This window comes from Taudactylus pleione, unplaced genomic scaffold (genome assembly GCF_031769625.1).
Source record: "Taudactylus pleione unplaced genomic scaffold, aTauple2 ptg000296l, whole genome shotgun sequence".
Classification (NCBI taxonomy): Eukaryota; Metazoa; Chordata; class Amphibia; order Anura; family Myobatrachidae; genus Taudactylus; species Taudactylus pleione.
The window spans coordinates 11,232,377-11,259,587 of NW_028284698.1; the positions used below are offsets into that span (position 1 = coordinate 11,232,377).

General features: G+C 46.2%; 1 protein-coding gene across 1 annotated transcript in view; it reads left to right on the plus strand.

The window, feature by feature from the left end:
* CAPN6 (calpain 6) overlaps positions 1-27,211 on the plus strand; it is a 218,343-nt gene that overhangs the window by 123,927 nt on the left and 67,205 nt on the right. Inside the window, exons 5-6 of the mRNA XM_088482849.1 lie at positions 2,050-2,242; positions 19,497-19,690. Of these exons, the coding sequence (XP_088338975.1) occupies positions 2,050-2,242; positions 19,497-19,690 (387 nt within the window). The remainder of the gene's footprint in view (positions 1-2,049; positions 2,243-19,496; positions 19,691-27,211) is intronic.

The window sequence follows — 27,211 nt, forward strand, 5'->3', positions numbered from 1 at the left end:
CCCCCACTCCTCTTCATCCTGTCTGCCACCCCCCCCCCACACACACACATACACTCTTTTTCACAGCACCCATCACCTCGGTCTGTCTGTCCTGCTGTTATGGTTTCCTAGACACACTATGTAAACCCGCTACTACTCAAATAAACTAGGTCTTCCGCCAATAACAACCACCCATTGTTCCCTTTGAACTGGTAACGTTCACTGGTACTTGGGTGGCCACCTGGACTTAAACTCGGGGAGGAGTAGTGATTTACACAGATGTCTAGGAAGACCAGAGTTTCACGTGAGAGAGTACAGTAGGTGCTTGATGGGAAATTGTGTGACTAATACTGCCGGGCTTAGGATGATGGTGTAGCAAAAGAATGTCTTGCGACTTTGAGAGCCTATGGTTCAGCTAAAAAGCCAATGGTGTGGCTTGAGAGTCACAGGTGCGGCTTTGTGAGCTAGTGGTGCGGCTTAGAGAGACGGTGTGGCTTGAGAGTCGGCGGTGTGGCTTGAGAGAAGGTAGTGCGGCTTAATATCCGGAGGTACGGCTTTGTGAGCAGGTAATGTGGCTTTGAGAGCCGGTGGTGTTTGAGAAGTAAAGATGCGGCTCTAGAGCTGGAGGTGCGGCTTTGTGAGAAGGTGAAATGGCTTTGAGAGCCGGTGTGGCTATTCAGCTTGAGAGCCGGTGTGGCTTGAGAGCCGATGGCGCAGCTTGAGAGTCGGTAATGCAGTTTAAGAGCTCAATATGCGGCTTTGAGAGCTGGGGAGAGCCAATGGTGCGCCTTGAGAGCTGATGGTGCAGCTTGAGAGCCGGCGATGCAGCTTTGAGAGCCGGTGTGGCTTGAGAGCTGATGGTGCAGCTTGAGAGCTGGTGATGCGGCTTAAGAGCCAGAGATGCGGCATAGTGAGCAGGTGAAGCGGCTTTGAGAGCCGGTGTGGCTTGAGAGCCGGTGGAGAGACTTGAGGGCCGGTGATGCGGTTTTGAAAGTCAGTGTAGCTTGAGACCTGTTGGTGCAGCTGGAAATCCGGTGATGTGGCTTTGAAAGCCAGTGTGGCTGGAGAGCCAATGGCGCAGCTTGAGAGCCAAAGATGCGGCTTTGAGAGCCGGTGTGACTGTGGAGCTGGACTAGCTTTGGAGCTGGTAAATGGAAGTCCGTTTGGAATAGGGAACAACAACACAGACCATCCGCAGAGCCGAGGGGTCCAAAGGAAATGCTATAGTCGGCGAGGCAGCAAAAGACCAAAGTGTACAAATAAGGAAAGTATCAAATCACACTGTGTGACATCCTGCGGCGTCCGGATCGCCTAGTAACCAACGGAATGACTCCAAGAGAAACACTGGCAGATGAAGGTGTATTGCTGGAGGGAAACAAGTCGTGATCACGACTTGTAACACCTGCTCCCATACTTACCTCATTGCTGTTGGCTAAAAGAGGCCTCTTCTTCTGAGGCCCTAGGTCTGTCCCATCTCCCTTGCAGTGGGAGCTACCACTGCACATGCATGTTGGAGACGGAACAGACCATAGCTAATTATTATTATCATTAATAATATTTAATTCTTTTTATTTAACACTGGCATATTCCATTGGGCTTTAAAATTGGGAACACAGAAAAAACAATAATGGATGTTAACAAGACAGACAGCGAGGTAAGAGGGAACTGCTTGCAGGCTTACAGACTATAGGGAAAAGGGACATTACTACATGAGGTCAAATGCTACATATGGAATCTGCTTAGTGGGCTGTATGATCCAGTCATATAATGTTGTTGGCAGCAATTTAGGCCTGGAATCAGAGAGTTGTTTGAGTATAATGTATGTGTAAATTTTGAGTATAATGTACGTGTAAATTTGAGTATAATGTGTTTGAGTATAATGTACGTGTAAATTTTGTTTGAATTGCATAGAGGGGTGGAAATTAGGTAGAGTACTATAGTTTAAAGAGTGGGTGGTTTGGGAATTTTAAAAGCTTGCCTGAAGGCACATGGTTAATTTAATTTAACACTGGTACTATAGGTTCATTGCTGCTGTGTCCTTTGTGTTCAACTGCATATGCTTCTCCATAGGTTTGCAGGATCATACGAAGCCCTTGATGGTGGCAGCTCAGCTGATGCCATTGTGGATTTCACGGGGGCAGTTGCAGAAAGTGTTGACTTAACAGATGACAAATACAGAGTTAGTATAACTGAACAAACAAAGTTGTTTGAAGAGCTCCTGAAAGTTCACAGTAGAGGCGGGCTGATCTGCTGTCATCTCAAGGTAAGTTCACTACAATCTAAATTATGTTTATTTCAAACCTCACAGAAGTACTTACACAAATATTATAGCATTACACTCTGACCGGCGTTGGGATTTCGGCGCCAGTAATAGGAGCGTCGGCATCCAGACCGCCGGGATGCCGAACGAATACCGTATCTTACATGATACAGATTGATCACTTTAATTGAGGTAGGACTTGCGTTCAACACTGATAAGAAAAGAGTGCAACAGTAAATGGACAAAGTTATCTGACCAAATAAGAGTTGTAATTAAAGAGGTGGAGATATTATTGATTGTGTAGAGTTTAGCAGGAGACAATTTGAAGTAAACCTATAATAATGTATAAACCACACTACAAAGATATAACGAATCTACAAAATGTATACATGACGAAGATAAAGCTCAGTAGATCCACCTCTTCCCCATTAAAAAAAAATAGTATTCCAAGTAGCGTACAACAGACAATAGAATAACTTATTTGAATAAAGTATCCCAAGGGTCAGCGTAAGTTATGCAATATAAATCAGTTCTGAGGTAGCGCTCGTGCATAATTTGAGTTAAGCCATCTACCCCATATACGATCTTCTCAGCTTTACGACATATAAACACATGCTTCTCATGTTCAAAACTGGTACGAACTAAGGACCTGATTCAGATTCGCTCGCTCTGAATCAGGGCCCTCCTACCTAAAAATGGAGCGGCCTCCTGGCCGCTCGCATAGCTGTGAGTGACCACCCACAGCTATAGTGAGCGGCCAAAATGATGGTCAAGACCATCGCGACCATCGGGCTAGCGACGAGACCCTGCGGTAGGGTCTCGCTGCCGCAAGCCCTGGAGTGCTTTTGGCTCTATCTTTTTGGCCGGCCCCAGACGGTAGGCGTTCCCATGGGAACGCCTCCGTCTGGGCAGCAACGCCCCCGGCACGCCCACCAAAGGGGACGTGCTGTCACTCACCATCGACAGCATGCCCCCTTTGGTGCGAGCTTGGCTGTTGCTATGCGGGTCTCGCGCATGCGCACGACGGAGCTCCCTCCGTCGTGCGCATGCGCATTAGGGCACCATCGACCCGCTTGCGAGCGCTCAGCGCTCGCGAGCGGGTCTGAATTAGGCCCTAAGGACAGCCAGGTGTTAAAATCTGGACCTATAGAGGTTAGCCACGTCCGTGCTATACAGACCTTAGCTAACGTACAAATGTTAACAATATATTGCTTAGTATATCTGTCCAGTACTTCATCGTCTATTGAGCCCAAACAGCACAGCAAGGGCATAGCTAATGTGAGAGAGAAACCAGTCTTAGACAAAACATTCAACTAGTGTTCCAGAATGCACTAGTAATCACTGGACAATCCCATAAAAGATGCCAGAACGTTCCACTACTTGTGTTAAGCTGGGTACACACCTATACAATCACACATTTGATGCGACGGTTCGATCGACAATGCTCCCGTTCGGAAGTGCCGATCACAGTCCCGATGCGCACGTACGCACATGTACACACATATACAATCCAAGGTGCGACCTTTGATCCCACACTTCCGAAATATCGCAAGCAAATAATTGTATCAGCCTACACATTTTTCCGATTTCAGGTTGCACTCACAGTGAGTGTACCTAAAATTAACATAGTGGGCAGGAAGGGGGTGTGATTATGAGACCAAAACAAACCTACGTGAACATTTATTAGTTTATTAGTACAAAACAGTTGTTTTTTTATACAGGTAAATACAAGGCTAATTATATGAGGGCGATGTTTGGCTTGGGTAAAGGCTTTAAGGTAAAGGAAGGACGGATGCTTGTATCCACTAACAATTAGGTGGTGGAGTAAAGGGAAAAAAATGGAGAATATGTATATGAAGAGGAGCGTAGCACACAGAATGCTTCCTGAACTTCCTGAGTGTATTATACATGCCCAGAGAGGCAGCACCAGGTTTAGTGTACAATCACACAAACGGTCGAAGGTGCATACAAACAGCACTTTCGGTACGACCATGCCCTGTCGAATATGATGAAAATGAAACTGCACAGAAGATGTGATCCTCCGATTCGACCAGTTTTCATCCGTCAAAACAAAATCGAACGTGCGTACACACTTTTTCAATATCAAACAAACAGATCAAAATTGAAAGAAATGCCCGACGATTGTATAAGTGTGTACCCAACTTTACACTTAGAACATAGATGAGACGCTCTTCCCCCAAACTTAATCAATCGAGCAAGAGTTAAATAGGTACGATGGAGAATAAACAGCTGTATCTGTTGGAATCTTACAGCTGTCGTGGAGATACGAGGTGCTGTCAAAGAATTGTCCCATTCTATATCACTTATGAGGCCTATATCACTCACCCACTGTAATCTAAGATGAGGTAAACTGGAGCTGCGCAAAGGATTTAAGAGTAGACTCAGAATATAATTGACCCAGAGTGGTTAACCCCTTAGATCCCCATGTCGCCCCAGGCTGTAGGGAAGCCAGTGGCGTATCTATATTGGGTGCAGTATGTGCGGGGCACACGGGCCCCCGGGTCCAGGGGGCCCCGCACCGCACATCCTGCACCCATATTATTTTAAACTTACCTGTCCGTCGTCCCGCGGCGGGTGTCAGCGCTGCTCAGAACACCGGAAAATGGCCGCTGCGCCCATTTTCCGGTGTTCTGTGCATGCGCAGTAGACTCCGGGCACACTCTAGTGGCCACAGTTTATTGTGCATGCACAGAACGCCGGAAAATGGGCGCTGCGGCCATTTTCCCGGCGTTCTGCGCATGCGCAGTAGACTCCGGGCACACCTTAGTGCCCGGAGTGTACTAATGCTCCGGAGGCTGGCCAGCCGCATCAGTCGGCTGCCGGCCACCGGAGAGAAAGGAGGGGGCCCCACACGGGGAGTGCATACGGGCCCCCTCCTCTCTTAAAACGCCCCCGAGGGAAACCAATTCTGGCAATATACAAAAACTGGATCCAATCCTGTAAACTGCAGGAGATTAGTAACCAGTTTCCATATTTTAATAGCTTGCATCAACAGGGGAGGACCTTTGTGCAGAATCCTTCCTGCCAATAAAGCCTGCAAAGGTGTAAAATGGGGGAAGGTCTGAGAGACCAGCAAAACATATAGGGCATCGGGAGATACGTCTTGAAACCACAATCACTTATGCGCCATCTGGGCCGCAAAATAACAGAATTTAAAATTAGGAAGAGCCAGACCTCCCATAGACCTAGAGTAGAATAAAACAGCCAATTGAATACGTGATCGACGATTTGCTCAGACCAATGAGGAAAGGAGGCTATTCAACTGTCTAAACAATGTATCTGGGAGAAAAGCTGTAGAGTGTTGCAAAACATACACAAATTTGGGCTGCACTACCATTTTAATTAGGGGTGTGCACCGGCCACTTTTCGTGTTTTGTGTTTTGGTTTTGGATCTGGATCTTTCTTCGTGTTTTGGATCTGGATTGGTTTTGCCAAAACCACCCTTCCGTGTTTTGGGTTCTGGGTTTTGTGTTTTGGATCTGTATTTTTTTTTTAAAAAGCATAAAAACAGCTAAAATCACAGAATTTGTTGGTTTCTCTGCTCCTATGCTATTATTAACCTCAATAACCTTAATTTCCACTCATTTCCAGTCTATTCTGAACACCTCACACCTCACAATAGTGTTTTCATGTCCAAAAGGTTGCACCGAGGTAGCTGGATGACTATGCTAAGCGACACGAGTGGGCGGCACAAACACGTGACCCATCTAGGAGTGACACTGCAGTGGCAGACAGGATGGCAGTTAGAAAAACTAGGCCCCAAACTGTACATAATGCAAAGAAAAAAAAGAAGTGCAAGATGGAATTGTCCTTGGGCCCTCCCACCCACCCTTATGTTGTATAAACAGGACATGCACACTTTAACAAATCAATCATTTCAGCGCCAGGGTCTGCCACACAACTGTGGCTGAAATGATTGGTTCGTTTGGGCCCCCACAAAACAAGCTGGAAATTAATGTGTCCCTGCACAAACTGGCTCTACGGAGGCAAGATGTCATCCTCATCCTCCTCATCCACCGATTCCTCACCCTCTTCAGTGTGTACATCCTCATCCTCACAAAGTATTAACTCGTCCCCACTTGAATCCACCACCACAGGTCCCTCTGTACCTTCTGGAGGCTGGTCTCCCTGGAAGAGCTGATAATTCATTTTGATGAACATCATCTTCTCCACATTCTGTGGAAGCAACCTCCTACGCCTTTCGCTGACAAGGTTCCCGGCTGCACTAAACACTCTTTCGGAGTACACACTGGAGGGGGGGCAACTCAGGTAAAATAGAGCCAGCTTGTACAGGGGCCTCCAAATTGCCTCTTTTTCCTGCCAGTACAGGTATGGACTGTCTGACATGCCTACTTGGATGCTGTCACCGATGTAATCCTCCACCATTCTGTCAATGGTGACAGTATCATATGCAGTGACAGTAGACATGTCAGAAATTGTTGCCAGGTCCTTCAGTCCAGACCAGATGTCCAAACTTGGTCCTGCCTGCCCTGCATCACCGCCAGCGGGTTGCTTAGGATACCTAAGTTTTTTCCTGGCAGCCCCAGTTGCGGGAGAAAATGAAGAAGGAGCCGTTGACGTGTCACGTTCCGCTTCAGCTGACAGTGTGTTCACCAGCAGGTCTTTGCACCTCTGCAGGCTTGTGTCGGCCGGAAAGAGAGACACCACATAGGCTTTAAACCTAGGATCAAGCACGGTGGCCAAAATGTAGTGGTCTGATTTCAACAGATTGACCACCCTGGAATCCTGGCAAAGCGAATGAAGGGCTTCATCCACAAGTCCCACATGCCGAGCGGAATCGCTCCGTCTTAGCTCCTCCTTCACTTTCTCCAGCTGCTTCTGCAAAAGCCTGATGAGGGGAATGACCTGACTCAAGCTGGCTGTGTCTGAACTGACTTCACGTGTGGCAAGTTCGAAGGGCTGGAGAACCTTGCACAACACGGAAATCATTCTCCACTGCGCTTGAGTCAGGTGCATACCCCCTCCTTTGCCTATGTCATAGGTGGATGTATAGGCTTGTATGGCCTTTTGCTGCTCCTCCATCCTCTGAAGCATATAGAGGGTTGAGTTCCACCGCGTCACAACCTCTTGCTTCAGGTGATGGCGGGGCAGGTTCAAGAGTGTTTGCTGGCGCTCCAGTCTTCGGCACGCAGTCGCTGAATGGCGAAAGTGGCCAGAAATTTTTCGGGCCACCCAAAGCGTCTCCTGCACGCCCCTGTCGCTTTTCAGAAAATTCTGCACCACCAAGTTTATTGTGTGAGCAAAACATGGGACGTGCTGGAATTTGCCCAGATGTAATGCCCGCACAATATTGGTGGCGTTGTCAGATATCACAAATCCCCAGGAGAGTCTAAGTGGGGTAAGCCACTGGGCGATGATTTCCCTCAGTTTCTCTAAGAGGTTGTCGGCGGTGTGCCTCTTACTGAAACCGGTGATACACAGCGTAGCCTGCCTTGTAACGAGCTGGCGTTTCTGAGATGCTGCTACTGGTGACGCTGCTGCTGTTGCTGCGTAAGGTGATACATCTACCCAGTGGGCTGTCACAGTCATATAGTCCTTAGTCTGCCCTGTTCCACTTGTCCACATGTCCGTGGTTAAGTGGACATTGTGTACAACGGCATTTTTCAGGACAGTGAGGACACTTTTTCTGACGTTTCTGTACAGTCTCGGTATCGCCTGCCTAGTGAAGTGGAATCTAGACGGGATTTGGAACCGGGGACACACTACCTCCATCAATTGTCTAAATCCCACTGCACTAATGGCGGATACCGGACGCACGTCTAACACCAACATAGCAGTCAAGGCCTCAGTTATACGTTTTGCTTCAGGATGACTGCTGTCGTACTTCATCCTCCTCGCTAAGGACTGTTGGAGGGTCAATTGTTTAGTAAAAGTAGTGGTGTTCCTACTTCCTCTCTGGGATGATGAACGACTCCCAGCAGCAGCAACAGCAGCAGCGGCAGCAGTAGGCGTAGCAATGCAGGATCCTCCAGAGGAATCCCGGATAGGAGAGTCAGTCATGCCAGTGACATGGCCTGCAGGACTACTTCCGATCCTGACTAAGGAGGAAATTGACGAGGAGGGAGTTGATGGTGTGGTTTGCAGGCGCTTGGATACAACAGGACAACGGGATTTAGGTGTCCCTGGACTGCTTACGGTCTTAGCCAAAGTTTCTGAACTTGACAGTAACTTTTTATGAACGCGCTGCAGGTGCCGTATAAGGGAGGATGTTCCTAGGTGGTTGACGTCCCTACCCCTACTTATTTCACCTTTACATATGGTACATATGGCAAGACAGTTGTTGTCCGGATTTGGATAGAAATATTGCCAGACCAAAGAGGTGGAATGTTTGGTCTTCTGCCCAGGCATGACCGTGATGGGCTTTTTCATCCCACGGACAACAACTGTCTCCCCCGGAGCCTGATTTAAACAAACCACATCACCATCAGAATCCTCCTCGCCAACTTCCTCCTCAGCGCCAGCTACACCAGTATCCTCATCCTGTTGTACTTCAACAGTGACATCTTCAATTTGCATATCAGCAAGTGGACTGTGGGTGCTCCTTTCAGCACTTGCAGGGGGCGTGCAAATGGTGGAAAGAGCCACCTCTTCCCGTCCAGTGCTGGGAAGGTCAGGCATCGCAACCACCACCACACTTGGACTCTCCTTGGGGATTTGTGATATCTTCTTAGAAAGCACAGTTCTTCGCTGTGCTTTTGCCAGCTTAACTCTTTTGATTTTTTTAGTGGGAGGAGGGCTTCCATCGTCATGTGAAGCTGAACCACTAGTCATGAACATACTAGGGATCGACCTTAGCCGTTCCTTGCCACTCCGTGTCGTAAATGGCATATTGGCAAGTTTACGTTTCTCTTCAGCTGATTTAAATGTCTTTTTCAAGGTCATTTTCCTGAACTTTGCCATTTGGGATTGTATGTGCCCTCTACTATGACATTGGGCATCGGCCTTGGCAGACGACGTTGATGGCATGTTATCGTCTATGTCATGACTAGTGGCAGCAGCTTCAGCACTAGGAGGAAGTGGTTCTTGATCTTTCTCTATTTTATTTTTATCGGAGAAAGTTTGGTCCTCCATTTATGTTATATCGATTTGATATATACGTGCGGCTAAACACAGAAAATAATTTTTTTTTTGGTTTGGACTGGAGTGTACTTTGTGGGTTACAGCACCCTTTAACGGTCAAGCCAGCCGGCCCTTTACTTATGACACAGGCGCACTCTTGGCACTACTTTGTTGATGCACGTGCGGCTACTGCGCACACAATTCACAAACACAGAAAATAATTTTTTTTTGGTTTGGACTGGAGTGTACTTTCGGGGGTTACAGCACCCTTTAACGGTCAAGCCAGCCGGCCCTTTACTTATGACACAGGCGCACGCTTGGCACTACTTTGTTGATGCACGTGCGGCTACTGCGCACACAATTCACAAACACAGAAAATAATTTTTTTTTGGTTTGGACTGGAGTGTACTTTCGGGGGTTACAGCACCCTTTAACGGTCAAGCCAGCCGGCCCTTTACTTATGACACGGGCGCACGCTTGGCACTACTTTGTTGATGCACGTGCGGCTACTGCGCACACAATTCACAAACACAGAAAATAATTTTTTTTTGGTTTGGACTGGAGTGTACTTTCGGGGGTTACAGCACCCTTTAACGGTCAAGCCAGCCGGCCCTTTACTTATGACACAGGCGCACGCTTGGCACTACTTTGTTGATGCACGTGCGGCTACTGCGCACACAATTCACAAACACAGAAAATAATTTTTTTTTGGTTTGGACTGGAGTGTACTTTCGGGGGTTACAGCACCCTTTAACGGTCAAGCCAGCCGGCCCTTTACTTATGACACAGGCGCACGCTTGGCACTACTTTGTTGATGCACGTGCGGCTACTGCGCACACAATTCACAAACACAGAAAATAATTTTTTTTTTGGTTTGGACTGGAGTGTACTTAGGGGGTTACAGCACCCTTTAACGGTCAAGCCAGCCGGCCCTTTACTTATGACACAGGCGCACGCTTGGCACTACTTTGTTGATGCACGTGCGGCTACTGCGCACACAATTCACAAACACAGAAAATATTTTTTTTTGGGTTTGGACTGGAGTGTACTTTCGGGGGTTACAGCACCCTTTAACGGTCAAGCCAGCCGGCCCTTTACTTATGACACAGGCGCACGCTTGGCACTACTTTGTTGATGCACGTGCGGCTACTGCGCACACAATTCACAAACACAGAAAATAATTTTTTTTTGGTTTGGACTGGAGTGTACTTTCGGGGGTTACAGCACCCTTTAACGGTCAAGCCAGCCGGCCCTTTACTTATGACACAGGCGCACGCTTGGCACTACTTTGTTGATGCACGTGCGGCTACTGCGCACACAATTCACAAACACAGAAAATAATTTTTTTTTGGTTTGGACTGGAGTGTACTTTCGGGGGTTACAGCACCCTTTAACGGTCAAGCCAGCCGGCCCTTTACTTATGACACAGGCGCACGCTTGGCACTACTTTGTTGATGCACGTGCGGCTACTGCGCACACAATTCACAAACACAGAAAATAATTTTTTTTTTGGTTTGGACTGGAGTGTACTTTGGGGGTTACAGCACCCTTTAATGGTCAAGCCAGCCGGCCCTTTACTTATGACACAGGCGCACGCTTGGCACTACTTTGTTGATGCACGTGCGGCTACTGCGCACACAATTCACAAACACAGAAAATAATTTTTTTTTGGTTTGGACTGGAGTGTACTTTCGGGGGTTACAGCACCCTTAACGGTCAAGCCAGCCGGCCCTTTACTTATGACACAGGCGCACGCTTGGCACTACTTTGTTGATGCACGTGCGGCTACTGCGCACACAATTCACAAACACAGAAAATAATTTTTTTTTGGTTTGGACTGGAGTGTACTTTCGGGGGTTACAGCACCCTTTAACGGTCCAGCCAGCCGGCCCTTTATTTATGACACAGGCGCACGCTTGGCACTACTTTGTTGATGCACGTGCGGCTACTGCGCACACAATTCACAAACACAGAAAATAATTTTTTTTTTGGTTTGGACTGGAGTGTACTTTCGGGGGTTACAGCACCCTTAACGGTCAAGCCAGCCGGCCCTTTACTTATGACACAGGTGCACGCTTGGCACTACTTTGTTGATGCACGTGCGGCTACTGCGCACACAATTCACAAACACAGAAAATAATTTTTTTTTTGGTTTGGACTGGAGTGTACTTTCGGGGGTTACAGCACCCTTAACGGTCAAGCCAGCCGGCCCTTTACTTATGACACAGGCGCACGCTTGGCACTACTTTGTTGATGCACGTGCGGCTACTGCGCACACAATTCACAAACACAGAAAATAATTTTTTTTTTGGTTTGGACTGGAGTGTACTTTCGGGGGTTACAGCACCCTTAACAGTCAAGCCAGCCGGCCCTTTACTTATGACACAGGCGCACGCTTGGCACTACTTTGTTGATGCACGTGCGGCTACTGCGCACACAATTCACAAACACAGAAAATAATTTTTTTTTGGTTTGGACTGGAGTGTACTTTCGGGGGTTACAGCACCCTTTAACGGTCAAGCCAGCCGGCCCTTTACTTATGACACAGGCGCACGCTTGGCACTACTTTGTTGATGCACGTGCGGCTACTGCGCACACAATTCACAAACACAGAAAATATATTATTTTTTTAGCACTTGGGGGGAGCACCCCTGATGGACAGAGCACCCCCTGGACAACACTACAGCACTCCTTTAGGACTGGGACACTGCACAGGACTTTGGAGTGGACACAGCCCCTATGGAGAACTGACTGCACAACACAGTCCAGCCAGCCCCTATGGACTTTGAAGTAGTGGACAACAGCAGCACTACACTACACTACACTACACAGCCCTAACTCCCACCCTCCCTCTTCACTGTCCACAGCCGAGTGAGAAAATGGCGCCGACGCGGGTACCTTATATAGGATCCAAAACCCGCGAGACTCGGAAGGCGGGATGATGACGTTTTGCCTCGATTTCAGATCCGAGTCAGGCGGGAAAAGTCGAGCCTGACTCGGATCGGACTCGGATCGGGGGGGCTCGGGGGGGTTCGGATTTCAGAAATCCGAACCCGCTCACCCCTAATTTTAATTAAATTTTATTCTGCCTGTAACAGTAAGGAGGAGTCAGCACCAGGACCTAAGTTTGTCCTTCAAACAAATAAGGGCTCAATATTCAAGGCTGTGTAGTCCTTTGGGGAATTAGTAATCCTAATACCTAGATATTTGAACTTGTTAACCCAACTTAAAGGGAGAGTAATATGAGGAACAGTTGGGCAGGATCCTCTAAGGGGAAGAATAGATGATTTGTCCCATTTAATCCTCCCGAGTCCGGAATAATCCCCAAATTGTTCTATGACTCGGAGAGTCACTGGCATAGCTGTTACATAGTCCGATAAGAAAAGTAATACGCCATCTGCATAAAGGGCCACTTTGTCGATTATATTACCCAGACGCAGTCCCTGAATACCCGGGTGAGAGTGTATAATACAGGCCAATGGCTCTATAGCCAAGGCAAATAAAGTTGGAGACAAAGGACATCCTTGTCTTGTGCCCCTAGACAAGGAGAATGGAGGGGAGATAACCCCATTAATCAAAATTCTAGCAGTGGGCTTCGTATATAGTAAATTTTACCCATTTCAAGAATACTGGTTCAAACCCAAAACTGAGCATAACCTCCCACAGGTAGGGCCACTCCATTGAATCAAATGCTTTTAAGATTTAAGATATATATATTCCATAGACAAAAAACCTTTACGGTTTCACATGTCCCATTAAGGCTGCGTAGACATGATCTGAAAATTCTCAAATTGAATCACTGCCACTCAAACTCCAAAAAGCAATGAAATTATGATCATTAAGGTTGACGCCTTAATGGATGTGTTCCTTACATAATACAGATATGGTATGTCATGACACCATGTGGTTAACTGCAGATTCAGCACTCTCTCAGAGTGAGATTGCTGTCACTCACTAAATGGTGGAGCTGCTTATTCACAGAATTGTGTGCTCATTGGAATACACACATGCAGCCTTCCCCCCAAAAAACCCATAGAGAACAGCAGAAAAGTGGTCCTAATTGAGAATGTCAGAAAAAGTGACAGTTGGAACTTTAGATTACTCCTAAATCCTCATTTTTTATGTTTATGCACTGAAATTTGGCATGCAGCACCGAGCAACAGTTCTATCCATCCGTGCCAATTTTCAGCTCAGTACCACCAATAGCTTTTGAGGTGTAGCCCCTTAAACACCATGCCCCCTCCTCCAGAATTCTCTATGGGAGAATTGCAGTTTTTTAGACGCAGCCTTAATATAAGGGCACGACTGTGCCCTATAATATGGGATACAGTCAGGAAGCCGTCGGTTTAAAATCCGACCGCCGGCTTCCTGACTGTGAAATCCCGGCAAGGTACTAATGACAGGCATCGAAATCCCCACGCCTGTCATTAGACCTGCGCCGGGAGCCCGACACCCAGCATACGGAACAAAGGTGAGCCGGGCGCTGGGTGCAGACAGCCACGGGGGGGGGGGGGGGGGAGGGTTAGGTTTTAGGGCTCCCGGGGGAACTTAGGGTTAGGCTAGGGGAAGGGGGGGTTAGGTTCAGGCAATTATAGGTGGGTTAGGCACTAGGGAGGGAGGTTAGGGCTAGGGGGGGGAGTAGGGTTAGTAAATACTTACCTTTGAAGCTGTCGGATCTTCACTGCTGCCGAGCTTCCGGCGTCGGGATTTGAACCGCCAGACATAGATTTGACGGTATTTCATACCGATACCATAAATACATATATATATATATATATATAATATAGCGCTAATTCAAATCAAATTATACTGTACTAATTATATATATATATATAACCCACTGCTTCTTTATTCCTCCCCAACAAAACTCCAATAAACTATGCAGAGATGTTGGATGCTGTTTCCAAGGGTTCTTATTATACAGTAATTGGAAAATGACAATGGGCCTGATTCAGAGCCGTTCGCTATTTGCGGTCGTTCATTCAAAAACAAGGGGTGGCTATTCAAATGATCCGTTCGCAAATTGCAGTCTGTTCCCACCTCTAAGTCAGAACGAGCGAGCAAAATATATGCTCGTTTATTTGATAAAAATGCCCCCTGGCCGCACGCACCATACGTCATGTCCGCTATTTATTAGATTAATTGAGTACATCGTACAGCGTATGAACTGCTCGCTATTCTTGTGGTTGGTGTTTTCAACCGCTATTTTGCGAGCAGTTCTGAGTTAAAAAAAACCAAGTGACGTGGTCAATGACGCTGCTTTGTTAATTATGCACTCCCTTAAAACGCCTGTTTTGACCTTTAAGCACGCCTGCGTTCGGATCTCCACTCCCCGTTTTCAAGCACCTTCCCCTGTTACCACCCACATACGCCTCATCCTGTCACTCAAAATAGCAGGCCCTCGCTATATTGCGTACCAACGATTTTCGGCCGCACTGACTGGTTCGCGCATGCGTACTAAAAACCGTACGCATGCGTAGATGTGCGAACATCGCTCGGAACGAGCGTACTGCCGCTAGCGAGTGGCTCTGAATGAGGGCCAATGTCCCTCTATAAATATAACTCACAGTGACTACATGTAATGATAAAGCAGAGATAACAATCCACTGGGTTAAATCTAGATTCTCGATAGCTTTAATGCTTCTTATTAGCAAGTGGCGAGCTACTGGTTTTATAAGCGGAAAAGGGGTCTATACATCATTGGGCGCCATAAGGACCCTGATATTCACCTCACTGCAGACCAATTCATCATTGGTCTGGTGCAGAGACAGCTGCTCCAAAAAGCAGCTGTCCCCGTGATTAGTAACATTTCTACAGGAGTAGCGGCGTTACTTACCTCTTCCTGTCGCCGGCTTCTGCGCATGTGTCACCTGAGGTCACGCATGTGCAAAGCCACTGGGGAGGCAGTGAGGAGGCAGCAGAGGGATCTGCTCGGATACCTCTTCGTGCCCCTGTTACTCCTTCTCACAGGAAGGAGCGGGGCTCCGACAACAAGTGCCATCTGAAGATGGCATTTGTTCTCGCAGGCAAAAAAAAATTTAAGCTTTCGAAGTTTGCTGAATATCAGGTGGTCCTCTCGGACCCCTGATGATAAATGGCCCGTTACCTAAAATAAAACATTTCCGCTTGGTTAACAGGGCATTTTAGTTATGATGAATAGGCACCACAGTCACACAATCTTTATCGCCAAATCACTAAAGGCAATGCTCAGTAACGCTAATAGCACAGTCCCCTCACTGGATCAGTACATGCTAAGGTCATTACCTGTATCAGCCCTGTCTCTCGGCTTCTATGGACAGAGAAATGTCCCTGACTGTCAGTGGTTCCAAATGTTATTCAACTGGCATGTTTTGTCTCCACTCTTTCAAAGAAATTCTCATGATGTGTTTACAGTTTTATTTATAGGTCCAAATGAGCCTGGCAGTCAGTGTCTGTGTGGTGTGTGGTGTGTGTGTGTGTCACAAGATCAGTTTAAGGGGTGCCATCTCCTGGGGTAAACGGTAGCATTTAGCATGCAGCAGCCAATTAGTAGCACACCAGCCCGAGGCCTTGGTACAAGTAGACGCAGCTAGTTTTATTCGATAGCACAAAATAAATCATACAAATAAATCCTAGCCTGTCTGGCTCTAAGTAACATAGAATTCCCTCTCTGTGCCATGACCTAGTATCCAACTCACAAAAACAGCAATATAGCACAGCTCTAACATCAAGCAAAAACAGCCTCTCTCAGCAGACCTTCAGCCTGCTTTCTCCGAATCATTGAGAGAGTGACTACAGAGACTGACACACCCTTTATCAGCCTTTCACACGTGGTTGCTAATTAGCTTCTGTCTACTAGACAGAAACTAAAAACCTGGGGCATATATATCTCCCCTTGACAACTTTTACAGTGTTTTTCTGAGCAACTGACCCTGCACAGGAGCAATACTGAATTTGCCTGGTACTTAATTATCTACCACCACAACATCTGGCCCACAATGATGAATAGGTCCCTTATTGTTTATCTATAAAGTTTTTCCTTATTTATTTGGTTCTGGAGCACATACTGTAAGTAGCAGTCGCCTTTCTCTAGGTTTTTCTTTATTTTATTAATGTTGCTTTAAAGGACTTCCAAACCTGTACACAGTGCTTTCTTTATCTGGGGTCTTATCATTGACTTACTAAGTAACAATATAGCCTGCCATCTTTCTGCTATTAATACATTTTCCTATACAACTAATGGGGGGCATCCACTAGACGATTTTATCCCTGTCCAACCTCTTAACGATTTCCCCTTGAAGTTTCCCTTGAAATATGATCTTCCACTCTGAACAATTTGCAAAGGATTTGCAAAAGATTTGCAAAGGATTTGCAAAAGATTTGCAAAAGATCTAACAATAAACTATGTTGTTTTAATCTGTGATTGAGAGCTTTCAGCTATAGTGGGCAGACAGTGGTTCATCGTTTGATCGTTCAGCATGAACGATGTGTAAACGATGTGTAAACGATGTGTAAACAATGTGTAAGCAATCAAGTGAAATTGACCTGCATGTTCAGTCGATGGAGGAGACGATCAAACGACCAGCGGGAGCGCGCATCGTACAACCGTTAGAAACAATTACTGCACGATTTGCAAACAATGTTCGAACGATGTTTGAACGATTATCGAACGATTTTATCATTATCGTTCAATCGTTCAACTTTATCGTCTAGTGGATACCCCCCTTAAGGGACAGAGGACCTCATTCAGAGTCGGTCGTTGCGGCCGCTCGGTCGTAAGGGAAAAGGGGCCGGATATGCAAATGAAGCGCTCGCAAGTTGCGTCGTTAAGATGGGATCGTTAGCTGGACGAGCGAGGGGAGGATGCGGCCGTAAGACTAAAAACACGCCCCCTTCTTGTTCGCAATACACGTCATCTCCGGGCATATAAGGATTAATCGATACCATCGGGAACCATCGGAGCTGGTCATAGAGCTTAAGGCTGACCATACCCTCTCTTAAGCACAACGATCAAGTCAGTGTAAAACCTCCCATGTCACATGTGCCATGACACTACTTAGTTAATTATGCACTCCCATAAAACGCCATTTGCATAGTCAGGCACGCCTGCGTTCGGATCTCCACTCCCCCGTTCACAAGCACCTTCCCCTGTTACCACCCACAAATGCCTCATCCTGTCACTCAAACTAACGACCTGGCCAAGTTGAAGGAGAGAAATATTTACGATCGCAACAGCTAGTTTGCGCACGCGCATTGCGAAACTTACGCATGCGCTGTTTTGCGAACATCGCTAGGTACGACCGAGCGGCTGCTTACGACTGACTCTGAATGAGGTCCTGATTCCATTATCCGGGAGTAAAATAGTGTGCAGTCCCACCTAACATGCACTTCGTGGGATATTTTCAACATGCATACGCCCTTACCTATTCAATTACAAATGGCAAAATGCGAGCATCACATCAATATCGCACATTAGTTCTGCAGTGTGCCACTTATGTGAAGTGCATGAAACAGCAGGGAAATAATCTTGAACCCCCTGGAAAATAAGGTAGCAGCGCAGTGTAGAAGTCAGTTAAGCAAAGTATTGGAGGTAGTCAAATGGCATCAAATGGTTAATTTTTGCAACTTTTATAAATGATGGGAAAATTATAGCCAGACAGTTTATTTCAGCAAATAAAAATATCTAGAATATTTTGGGGGCACATTAAAAAGTCTCTATAATGATTTTTAAGTGTGTATATATATACAAGTTTGTGAAATATTGGAAAAAAAAAAAAATACTTGGAACTCCGTTTTACAATATCAGGAACCTCTTACCTCTTATGTCGGCCATACACGGTGCGATATAGTAGCCGATCCAATGGATTGGCATGATATAGCTGCTATATCGTACCGTGTATGGGCATGATATCGTCCCGTGCGCGCTCCCGTGGGGTCGTACATCACATCCCCAGATCTTACAGAAAATTCACTCTATTAGAGGATGCGATGTACGTCCCCATGTTGCGCTATGTTGGTGAGGGAGGGAGGTGCCGGCATATTGGGTGGTCAGCCACCACTTTGCACCGTGTGTGGGGACCGCCCGATATGTCGGGCATCGGATCGACTGTCGTCATACATGGTGCATATCGCACCGTGTATGGGCCACTTTACCCATCAGTATAACACCTCAACATAGATGTCCTGCTTTTTAGACAAAATTGTATAATAAATTACATGTCTTTGCTATATTTTCCAATTTAAAAAACACTAAATACAGTACATAGTTGCACAGTTGTTAACATAGCTGTGTCACCGTGATGAAATTCTGAGTTATCTGTGTAGTGTTTATTCTCTTCATGTGTTTTAGTGGGTTCCCTAGGGCGCCTTGGTTTCATCGCACAGTCCAAAAAACATACTGGTACTGTAGGTTGGCAAGCCCATTTGTGATGGGAGTTCAACCTGTAAACTGTAATGGGGTAAGGACTGACAAAAATGACAATACAGTCAAAAATATTCCAAATATATGTGGAATGAGAACCAGTGGCGTCACTAGGAGAGTGCAGCCGAGGATGACACCAAAATGCTGGCTCCTCCTCAGTGACAGGAAGCCGGGCATTACACACTAACATCACTGACTGCCAGTCACCGAGGAGGAGCCAGCAGTGCAGGGAGAGTCTCAGGGGCAGCCCAGCATCTCCAGGAGTGCTGGACATGACCCCAGAGTGACGAAAACACGGGGGTGTCAAAAGGAAAGGCCTCTATCTGGCTGTGCGTGCCTTTAGCACGCACAGGGGGTTTACTTGCCGTACTGGGTGTCACCGACCCCAGTGCCGCCATTGATTGACCCCAGTGCTCGATCACAGCTATAGGGCTGCTCACCGTAAATGATCCCTGATATGATATTTTCATCAGGTAAGAGTAAATATGTTATGTATCTGAGTATACATATTGTTGCATATGTAAGGCCACCTGAAGAGCCGTTGGGCTCTGGTACTAGGGAGTGTGTCCAAAAGTGTTCATGTCTGTATTGAATACTGGGGCCCTCTGCTCACACCATTCTGGGGGCTTGGTTACACCTCCCTCTCCGGTCCAGGCTCCAGACAGGCTTGGGGAATTTGTACTTGCCTCACAACTCTTGTCACCCTTTGTTTATGATAATCAGGTGTAGAATGATACTACTGCTTTTACTCTTCAGGCTCACTCCCTCAGGGATACAGAAAAAGTGACTCCTGAAGGACTTGTTAAAGGACATGCATATTCTTTAACAGAAATTAAGAAGGTAACGCTGGGAGAGAAGACCCTTTGCTTTGGAAAGACCTCCAAACTGTTTATGGTTAGAATGAGGAATCCATGGGGCAGCAGAGAATGGAGAGGTGCGTGGAACGATGAGTAAGTAAAACATAATGGGCCTTATGCAGAGTTAGGAGCACATATAGCTTACTGATGCAAATTTGCACCTGAATAAACCATTTTGTGACGCAAATAGTACAAATACAATTTTTATTGGGAACATAGAGTCTGATTCAGAGATTTACGCTAATGCAAACGGAACTGCACACCCTCGCATATCGCAGTTGCTAAAATATACTAATACTACAAAGCACAGCCGGGCATAGGGACGCCCACTGCTGCCTTCTCATATCCATCCGACAACGTGCAACAGTATAAACATCGAAGTACATCGGGCAGCCGTGCTGTATATGCGAAAAGTCTGACCTGCCTCAAACACTGCGGCTCTCCTGACACACAGACAGCTCTCACGCTGCACAGGAGATTGCAATGTCTAATTTATGCACGCCCATGTAACGGCGTTTAGTCAGACACAACTGCGTTTGCCTAGCCACCCCCAGTTACCTCCTCCAAACGCCGACTACCTCTCACTCACTTTGTGTTTGGAGGCGGGGATGGGGCGGTGCTGGGCAGTGTTCCCGAATATGGGGGCATGTTGGCCCTGTTTTCTGGGAGTACCGAGGCCAGTGTCTGCATCTTATCAACGCAGATTTACTGGCCCCAGAAGTGTGAACAGCCCGGCAAACCTGAGTAATCTGAAGGTTACTTATATGGATGATGTTCACGCAAGTGATCCGATGCTGCGTACAATCATTGTTCAGTGTATTTGCATATTCTAATAACGGTAAACTATGCAAATAGTATATAAGTTATATTGGAATAAAGTAAACATGATTGTGCAATGTTACACATCTCTCATGTTTTAATGAATATTTATAAAAAAATATATAAACTATATAGAAAACCTATTTTCTTTCTATGACATGTATCTGTGCATAATATCATTTTGCTGTCTCTAGAGAAGGCACAGAAATGCTTTGTCACGTGAAAGTAGGCAGCGCTTGAAGCATTCGGTCAATGACAAATATTTTAATATAAGTATGCAAATTTGAATACTCAACAGTGTAAATAAAATGAGGAAAAAGACCCCCACATGAAAAACATAACAAATAAAAAATCACAGCGTATACACATAATCGAATTGCTGGAGGGTGTGCATATTAAGAACAAACTTGCTTTGATCTGAATTCAATTCCAACGTATATGATATTATATCAAACGGATTCCACAGAAAAATTAGAACAATTACTTTTCAATATCAAGCCAATGCAATAATTCTTAGGGCTCTAATTATTAACATTATTTTTACTAAAATAAAGTGAAAAAGGGTGTTTTCATACCCTTTTCACATTATTTTAGTATCACCTATAGTTATTACAGGGCAATTGGAGTAGAAGTCGTAAAATTCTACTCCAAGCCCTAAGTATCACTTATTTTTAGTAAGCAGATCGCATTTCCCATAATTGTAATGGGAAATGTGATCCGACCAAAGTTACTAAAAATAAATTGTAAAAAAAATACCGGGGAAAGCCCTGTGATAATAACGCCACCTGGAGGTGGACGTTATCCAGGGTCTCCCCGGTTACCGGGCTCCTACTCTGCTCTAAAAGGCAGAGCAGAGCCCGGAGCCGGTCCCAGTGATCAGCTGTGTGGTCTGAACAGACCACAAGCTGATCTCTGCTAAAAAAAAAAAAAAGTAAAAAAAACCATTTACTTACCTGACTCCATGGACCGGTGGTCGGGGCCCCGGTGATGTTCTCCCTCCGGTCAGCTGGTCTCCCATGGTACACTGTGGCTCGGTCATCAGGTCCCAGTGCAGTATGGGATATCAGCTGACCGGAGGCATGGAAGACATCACCGGAGCACCGATGACTGCAGGTAAGTGCTAATAAGGGAGGGGGGGTCGCGGGGGGTCTACGATCGCAGGGGGTGGGGCTCAATGATGGGGCAGGGCTTAGCGCCGGGGGGGTAGCAGCGGCGGCCGGTCGGCGCATGTGCGGGCACTTTGTCCCGCTATTTTTTGCGAAAATACCATGACTAGTGTGAGTGGAGGGGATTCGCAGGGACAGAGCTTTCTTGCAAGCTCTGTCCCTGCAAGGGATTTGTAGTAAATCCCTGTGGTATTGCCTGAATTCGCAATGCATATTCAGTCGATAATATCACACTACAATCTGCATTACAAATGCGGATTGTAGTAAATAGAGCCCTTAGTCACTTGACTTAAAGTAAAGTCCCGATGAAAAAGAGAACCAAATGTCAAGTGTATGAATGAGGTACCCGTGCATGGGACACGTATCAACCCCCTATGCAGTCGGGTCGTGGATGTCACATATACAGTAGGTCCACAATCACCTAAGGTTACAGTACCTGTTTTCCATGATGTAATCACCGGGTGGGAGATTGGGAAGAGAGCCCAGAGAAGCCGTGAAGATGATTAGAAAAAGCAATACAGGATACAAAAGGTTTGGTTCAATCGGATTTATTACATAAAGAAGGGAAGAAAAAAGTGGAAACATGCGGGGTAGGGGAGGAGGCTCTATTATACATTTCTAAATATAACCGTAAATCATCAGAGATTAAGAATATCATCTTGCAGAACTACGCTATCCTAAAGTGTGATCCCATTCTCAGAAATAACATTCCCAGCATACCCACAGTAATTTATAAAAAAAACAAAAATCTAAAAAATCTGCTAGCACCCAGCTTCTTAAGGAACACACCCAAAAGACAACTGGCCAAAAAGGAACAATGGTTACCAAATAGACCGGAGGGTTTCTATAAGTGCGGCAAAAATCAGTGCAGTACTTGCAAACACGTTCAAAGTGTGCGCAACAATTTCACGCACCCTTCCAGGGAGACTAAAATAAATATTCTGTAATTCAGTTTATCAATTGTGACACCGATTTTGTGATATATCTATTGTTCTGCAACTGTCTATTTTATTATGTGGGCCGTACCACAAGACCTCTAAAAAAGAGGTTCTTGGAACATAGACGAAATGTTATAAATTGTAAAACGAACCATAGTGTATCTAGACATTTTCTAGAATGTCACAATAGTAAGGAGGATTGCTTAAAAATTGTGGGCTTAGAACATATAAAACTACTGATTGGGGTGGGGATCGCTATCGCTATTTATGTCAGCAAGAACTTTACTGGATGTTTAAGTTAAACACTATCTCCCCTGAGGGTCTTAATGAGGCTGTGGAATTAAATTGTGTTTTGTAGAGAGGAGACGCGGAACATAGATGTGGGATCTTAGGGACTGTGTGGTCCCATTATCCCTCATCACACCACGGTCCCCTCTGGACACATAGAGAGTTATATCATTGTTGGGGCACTCTATTATCACCCGTGGATTTATTCCTCCCCCTCTTCCCTTGTATATTTATTTATTAATACCATATATACAACCCATTCCTTTTAGACTCTGATATGACGTTTATTGACTAAGAAAACACGTTATGAAGACTCATATAATATTAAATCATATGACTATTATATGTACCTAGCACTATTTATGAGAGAAGTATGTAATATTGAATATAAATATATGAACAAATGGTCTTATGTAGTACAGGATTTCAGGTTCGGATATTGATTGCCCCAATATGTGCAACACCAAGGGGGGGATGGAGATGTGTATTGTGGAATCTTAGGGACTGTCAGGTCCCAACATCCCCATTTTACACCTCATCTCACCTCTTATGAGGAATAAAGACATATCATACTGATTATCTATAGACACGTAGTACTGAACTATATTTTCATCTAACTATGCCATTAGGTTCATTAATGAGATACCTGTGTGTAATAATCTGTACTTCATCTTTTATGTCCTTAGTATATATGGGAATAAATATTAGCAAAGTCTGGATGTTTGTTTAATCCAATGTAGTGTAAAACAAACTGTCCAATAAGGGATATTAAATTGATGGTGAGGGATATATGTCCCAGGATTAAACAAAATATAAAATAAAAAATAATAAAAAAACAAATAATAATAAAATAAAACATAATAAAAGATAAAATAATAAATAATAAAAAATAGAGAAGAGGAAATATATGGACTTCACTATTTATGTTCATAATAGATATATTCTGGCTATGGGTACTAACTTACATTCAAGTAAAATTTAATTAGTACTATAAGTACTAATGAGTGTTTATTTGTTGTATTAAAAAATTAAATGTTTTTTTTAAATTATAAATTTGTATGTGCCTTTATGGCAGGGTTGCCTACCTTTAATATTCTCTTCCCGGGAGAAGCCCGGGTAAGAGAAGCAGCAGGGGGCCGACGGGGGCGGGGCTTGATGATTTGCGTCATTAAGCCCCGCCCCCTCGCGGTAAAATTGCCGCGATTGGGCACAATTTACATAGGGGGCGGGGCCAAATGCTGTGATTCATGCAGAATCACAGCTTAAGCCCCGCCCCCTTCATGGAGACCCGCGATTGCCGCGGGTATTCTCCTAATTCTGCCCACTTCACTAGGAAGTGGGCAGAATGCGGGAGAAATGCCTACCCTTCCAGGGGTGCGGGGGGTTACCCGAAAAATCGGGAGCCTCCCGCGAAAACCGGGAGGGTAGGCATGTATGCTTTATGGCACACCTTATAACCAAGGGATTGTCACGACCAGGGTCTCTCGGCATGGTAGTCGACGGGTAATCCCCAGGAGGGGATTTCAGATCTAGCACCTCAGGAAGGGGCCTCAAGTCTCGTACCCCAGGAGGGGTTTTCAGTTTCTAGTTCCTGTTTCTGTCGGGTCAAAGCTGAGGATATCCACGTTTCCAGTCCTGTCAACAAAGTCCACTTGGCTCATCCTGAAAAGCCTAGAAGGTGTCCTGAGGCCACCCATAAAGGGGGGGGTACTGTCACGACCAGGGTCTCTCGGCATGGTAGTCGACGGGTAATACCTGTGAGGACGCTATGCGAGGGGCGTCTGGCAGTGGCGGTGGTGCCTGGCAAAGAGCATTGGCTGTGCGTGGTTCTGTGGGGGCATACTGTCACTCTGGTCTGGTTAGGCCTGGTGGTGCTTCCGTTCCATTCTGGCATGGGCGCCGCCATCTTGCCTCCGGACATGTGACCTAGTTGCCCTATCCTGGTGTGTCACATGCTCCTCTCTGACCAGTCACGGCTGAGCACTGGGGATTTAAGGGAGTTCAGAGCTCCCTTGCATGGCCAGTGCAACGTGTTTCTCTGCGAGAGCTGAGAGAGAGTTTTCCTGTGCTTAACCTGTTTATTGGATTCATTGCCTAAGCCTGCTTTTCCTAACCTGCTCCAAACCCTGCTGGATTCCCCTACCTCCTCCATATACCTTTCTACCTGCCTGAGTACCTGATCCTGCTGTTTCCCTGCACCTTGCTTCATTTCACTCCCAGCTGGACTTCTCTTCCTAAAGGCCCCCATACATCAGCAATTGATTGCAGCAATCGTGCAATTTGCAATCGATTGAAAAAGGGAAAGATTTTTATACACAATCGATTGCAAATTGCACGATTGCTGCAATCAATTGCTGATGTATGGGGGCCTTTAGTCTGCATCAGCTACACCTCACCAAACCTGCATTTAATTACAGCTCATCAAGCCTGCATTCTGTTTTAGCTCACCATACCTATACTGGACTGTTCTGCCTGTCACTACCTGGACATTTGTTCATTAACCCTCACAATAGTTATCAAGTGCACTTTAGTGCTATACCTGGACTTTTGTTTGCCACTCCCATGTCTTCTCAGTCCCTTATTAAAAACCCCACTTTTTCATTTAAGTCTGCTCCTGTGTCTGCTTCTGTCACCACCCCGGGTCCACAACAAATTCAGAACCTAAAAGGGATATTAAACTTTTAAATCTTTCTCCCACTGTTTATTCCTTTCTGCAACAGTGAAGCCAAAAATAAGAATGCATGTGTTTATACCTACTTTGTAGCTTTACACTATTGGAGATAACATTTACAGCAAGAAATCACGCTGAGAGTGAGGTATTCTCCAAAATATTTCAATTAGCAATCAAGGAAGCAGGTACCTATATTAGGAGCACCCGTAGATACCCTATGATACTGCCTCTGACCAGGGCCGGATTAAGGTCTGTGGGGGCCCCTGGGCAACAAACATGTGGGGGCCCCTATTACGTGCCCTTTATGCAGTGCACCCAGTAGTAGTGCCCCCAGGAGTGTTGCCTCTTATGCAGTGCCCCCTATGCAATGCCCCCTGTAGTTATACCCCCAGTAGTAGTATTCCCAATAGTAATGCCCCCTGTATAAATACCCCCAGTAGTAATACCCCTGTAGTTGTGCCCCCTGTGGTAGTGGTACCAGTAGTAATGCCCCCTGTGGTAGTGGCACCAGTAGTAATGCCCCCCCCCTGTAATAAGGTCCCCCCGAGTAATGCCCCCAGTATTAATGTCCCCCCTGTAGTAATGCCCCCAGTAGTAATATCCCCCCCCCAGCAGTGGAAAAGCCGCTTGCACTAAAGAGAAAAAAAAAATCATACTTACCTTAAGACCCACTCCCGCTGCCTTCTGATCCGCTCGGCTGGCGCTGCTCCTTTGCACTATGGGAGAGACGCATGACGTCTCTCCCATAGTTCACTGCCTGAGCCGGAAGCCGGAGCTCACGGGTGAGCTCTAGTCTCCGGCTGCCGATGTGGGGAGGTAGCCGGGTGCCTGCTGGTTACAATCTCAGCGGGCGCCTGGTGTCTCCGTGAGGCACCGGGGTTAGGTGTCTGGAGGAGGCAGAACTGGTTCCGTCTCCTCCGGTTCACTTTAACCCCGATGGCTGGGTGTGGGGGCCCTTCAGGTGTGGGGGCCCAGGGACGATCGCCCCTGTCGCCCCCCCTTTAATCCGGCCCTGCCTCTGACGAAGCTGTGATCAACAGGGAAATGCGTTAGGCATACATTTCAGGAGGGTTACCACTGCAAGGATTCCATTTACAAGTCCCAGGAACCTCCACTATCACATTGGCACCCCGTACATTGCACACAAAGCGGTCGGATGTCAGCGGGCCAGCTGCTCTTACAGAGCCTCTGAGGTATATGGATCATTAATACAAGAAACCCGCGACTCACGTATTGGAACAGCCGTACAGCATCAGCTAACCTCCACACCCGGGTAGGCTATTCCGCAGACTGCAGCTGCCGGACACCACCCCGCCTGGTTCTCGCTGTGCCCTATGAGTTACACCATTGCTCCAACCTACTGACTGTCGACACAGTATTGAGCGCCCAGAGACACACACAGTTTCCATCCACGGGAGACTGTCTATGATTACAGAGACCAACTTATTCATCTTCACGGCTTCTCTGGGCTCTCTTCCCAATCTCCTACCCAGTGATTACATCAGGAAAAACAGGTACTGTAACCTTAGGTGATTGTGGACCTACGTGTTACATCCACGACCCAATTGCATAGGGGGTTGATACGTGGCCCATGTACGGGTACCTTATTCATACACTTGACTTTTGATTCTCTTTTTCATCTGGACTTTAAGTCAGTTGACTTAGAATTATTACATTGACTTGATATTGAAAAGTAATTTCTCTAATTGTTCTGTGGAATCATTTTGATACA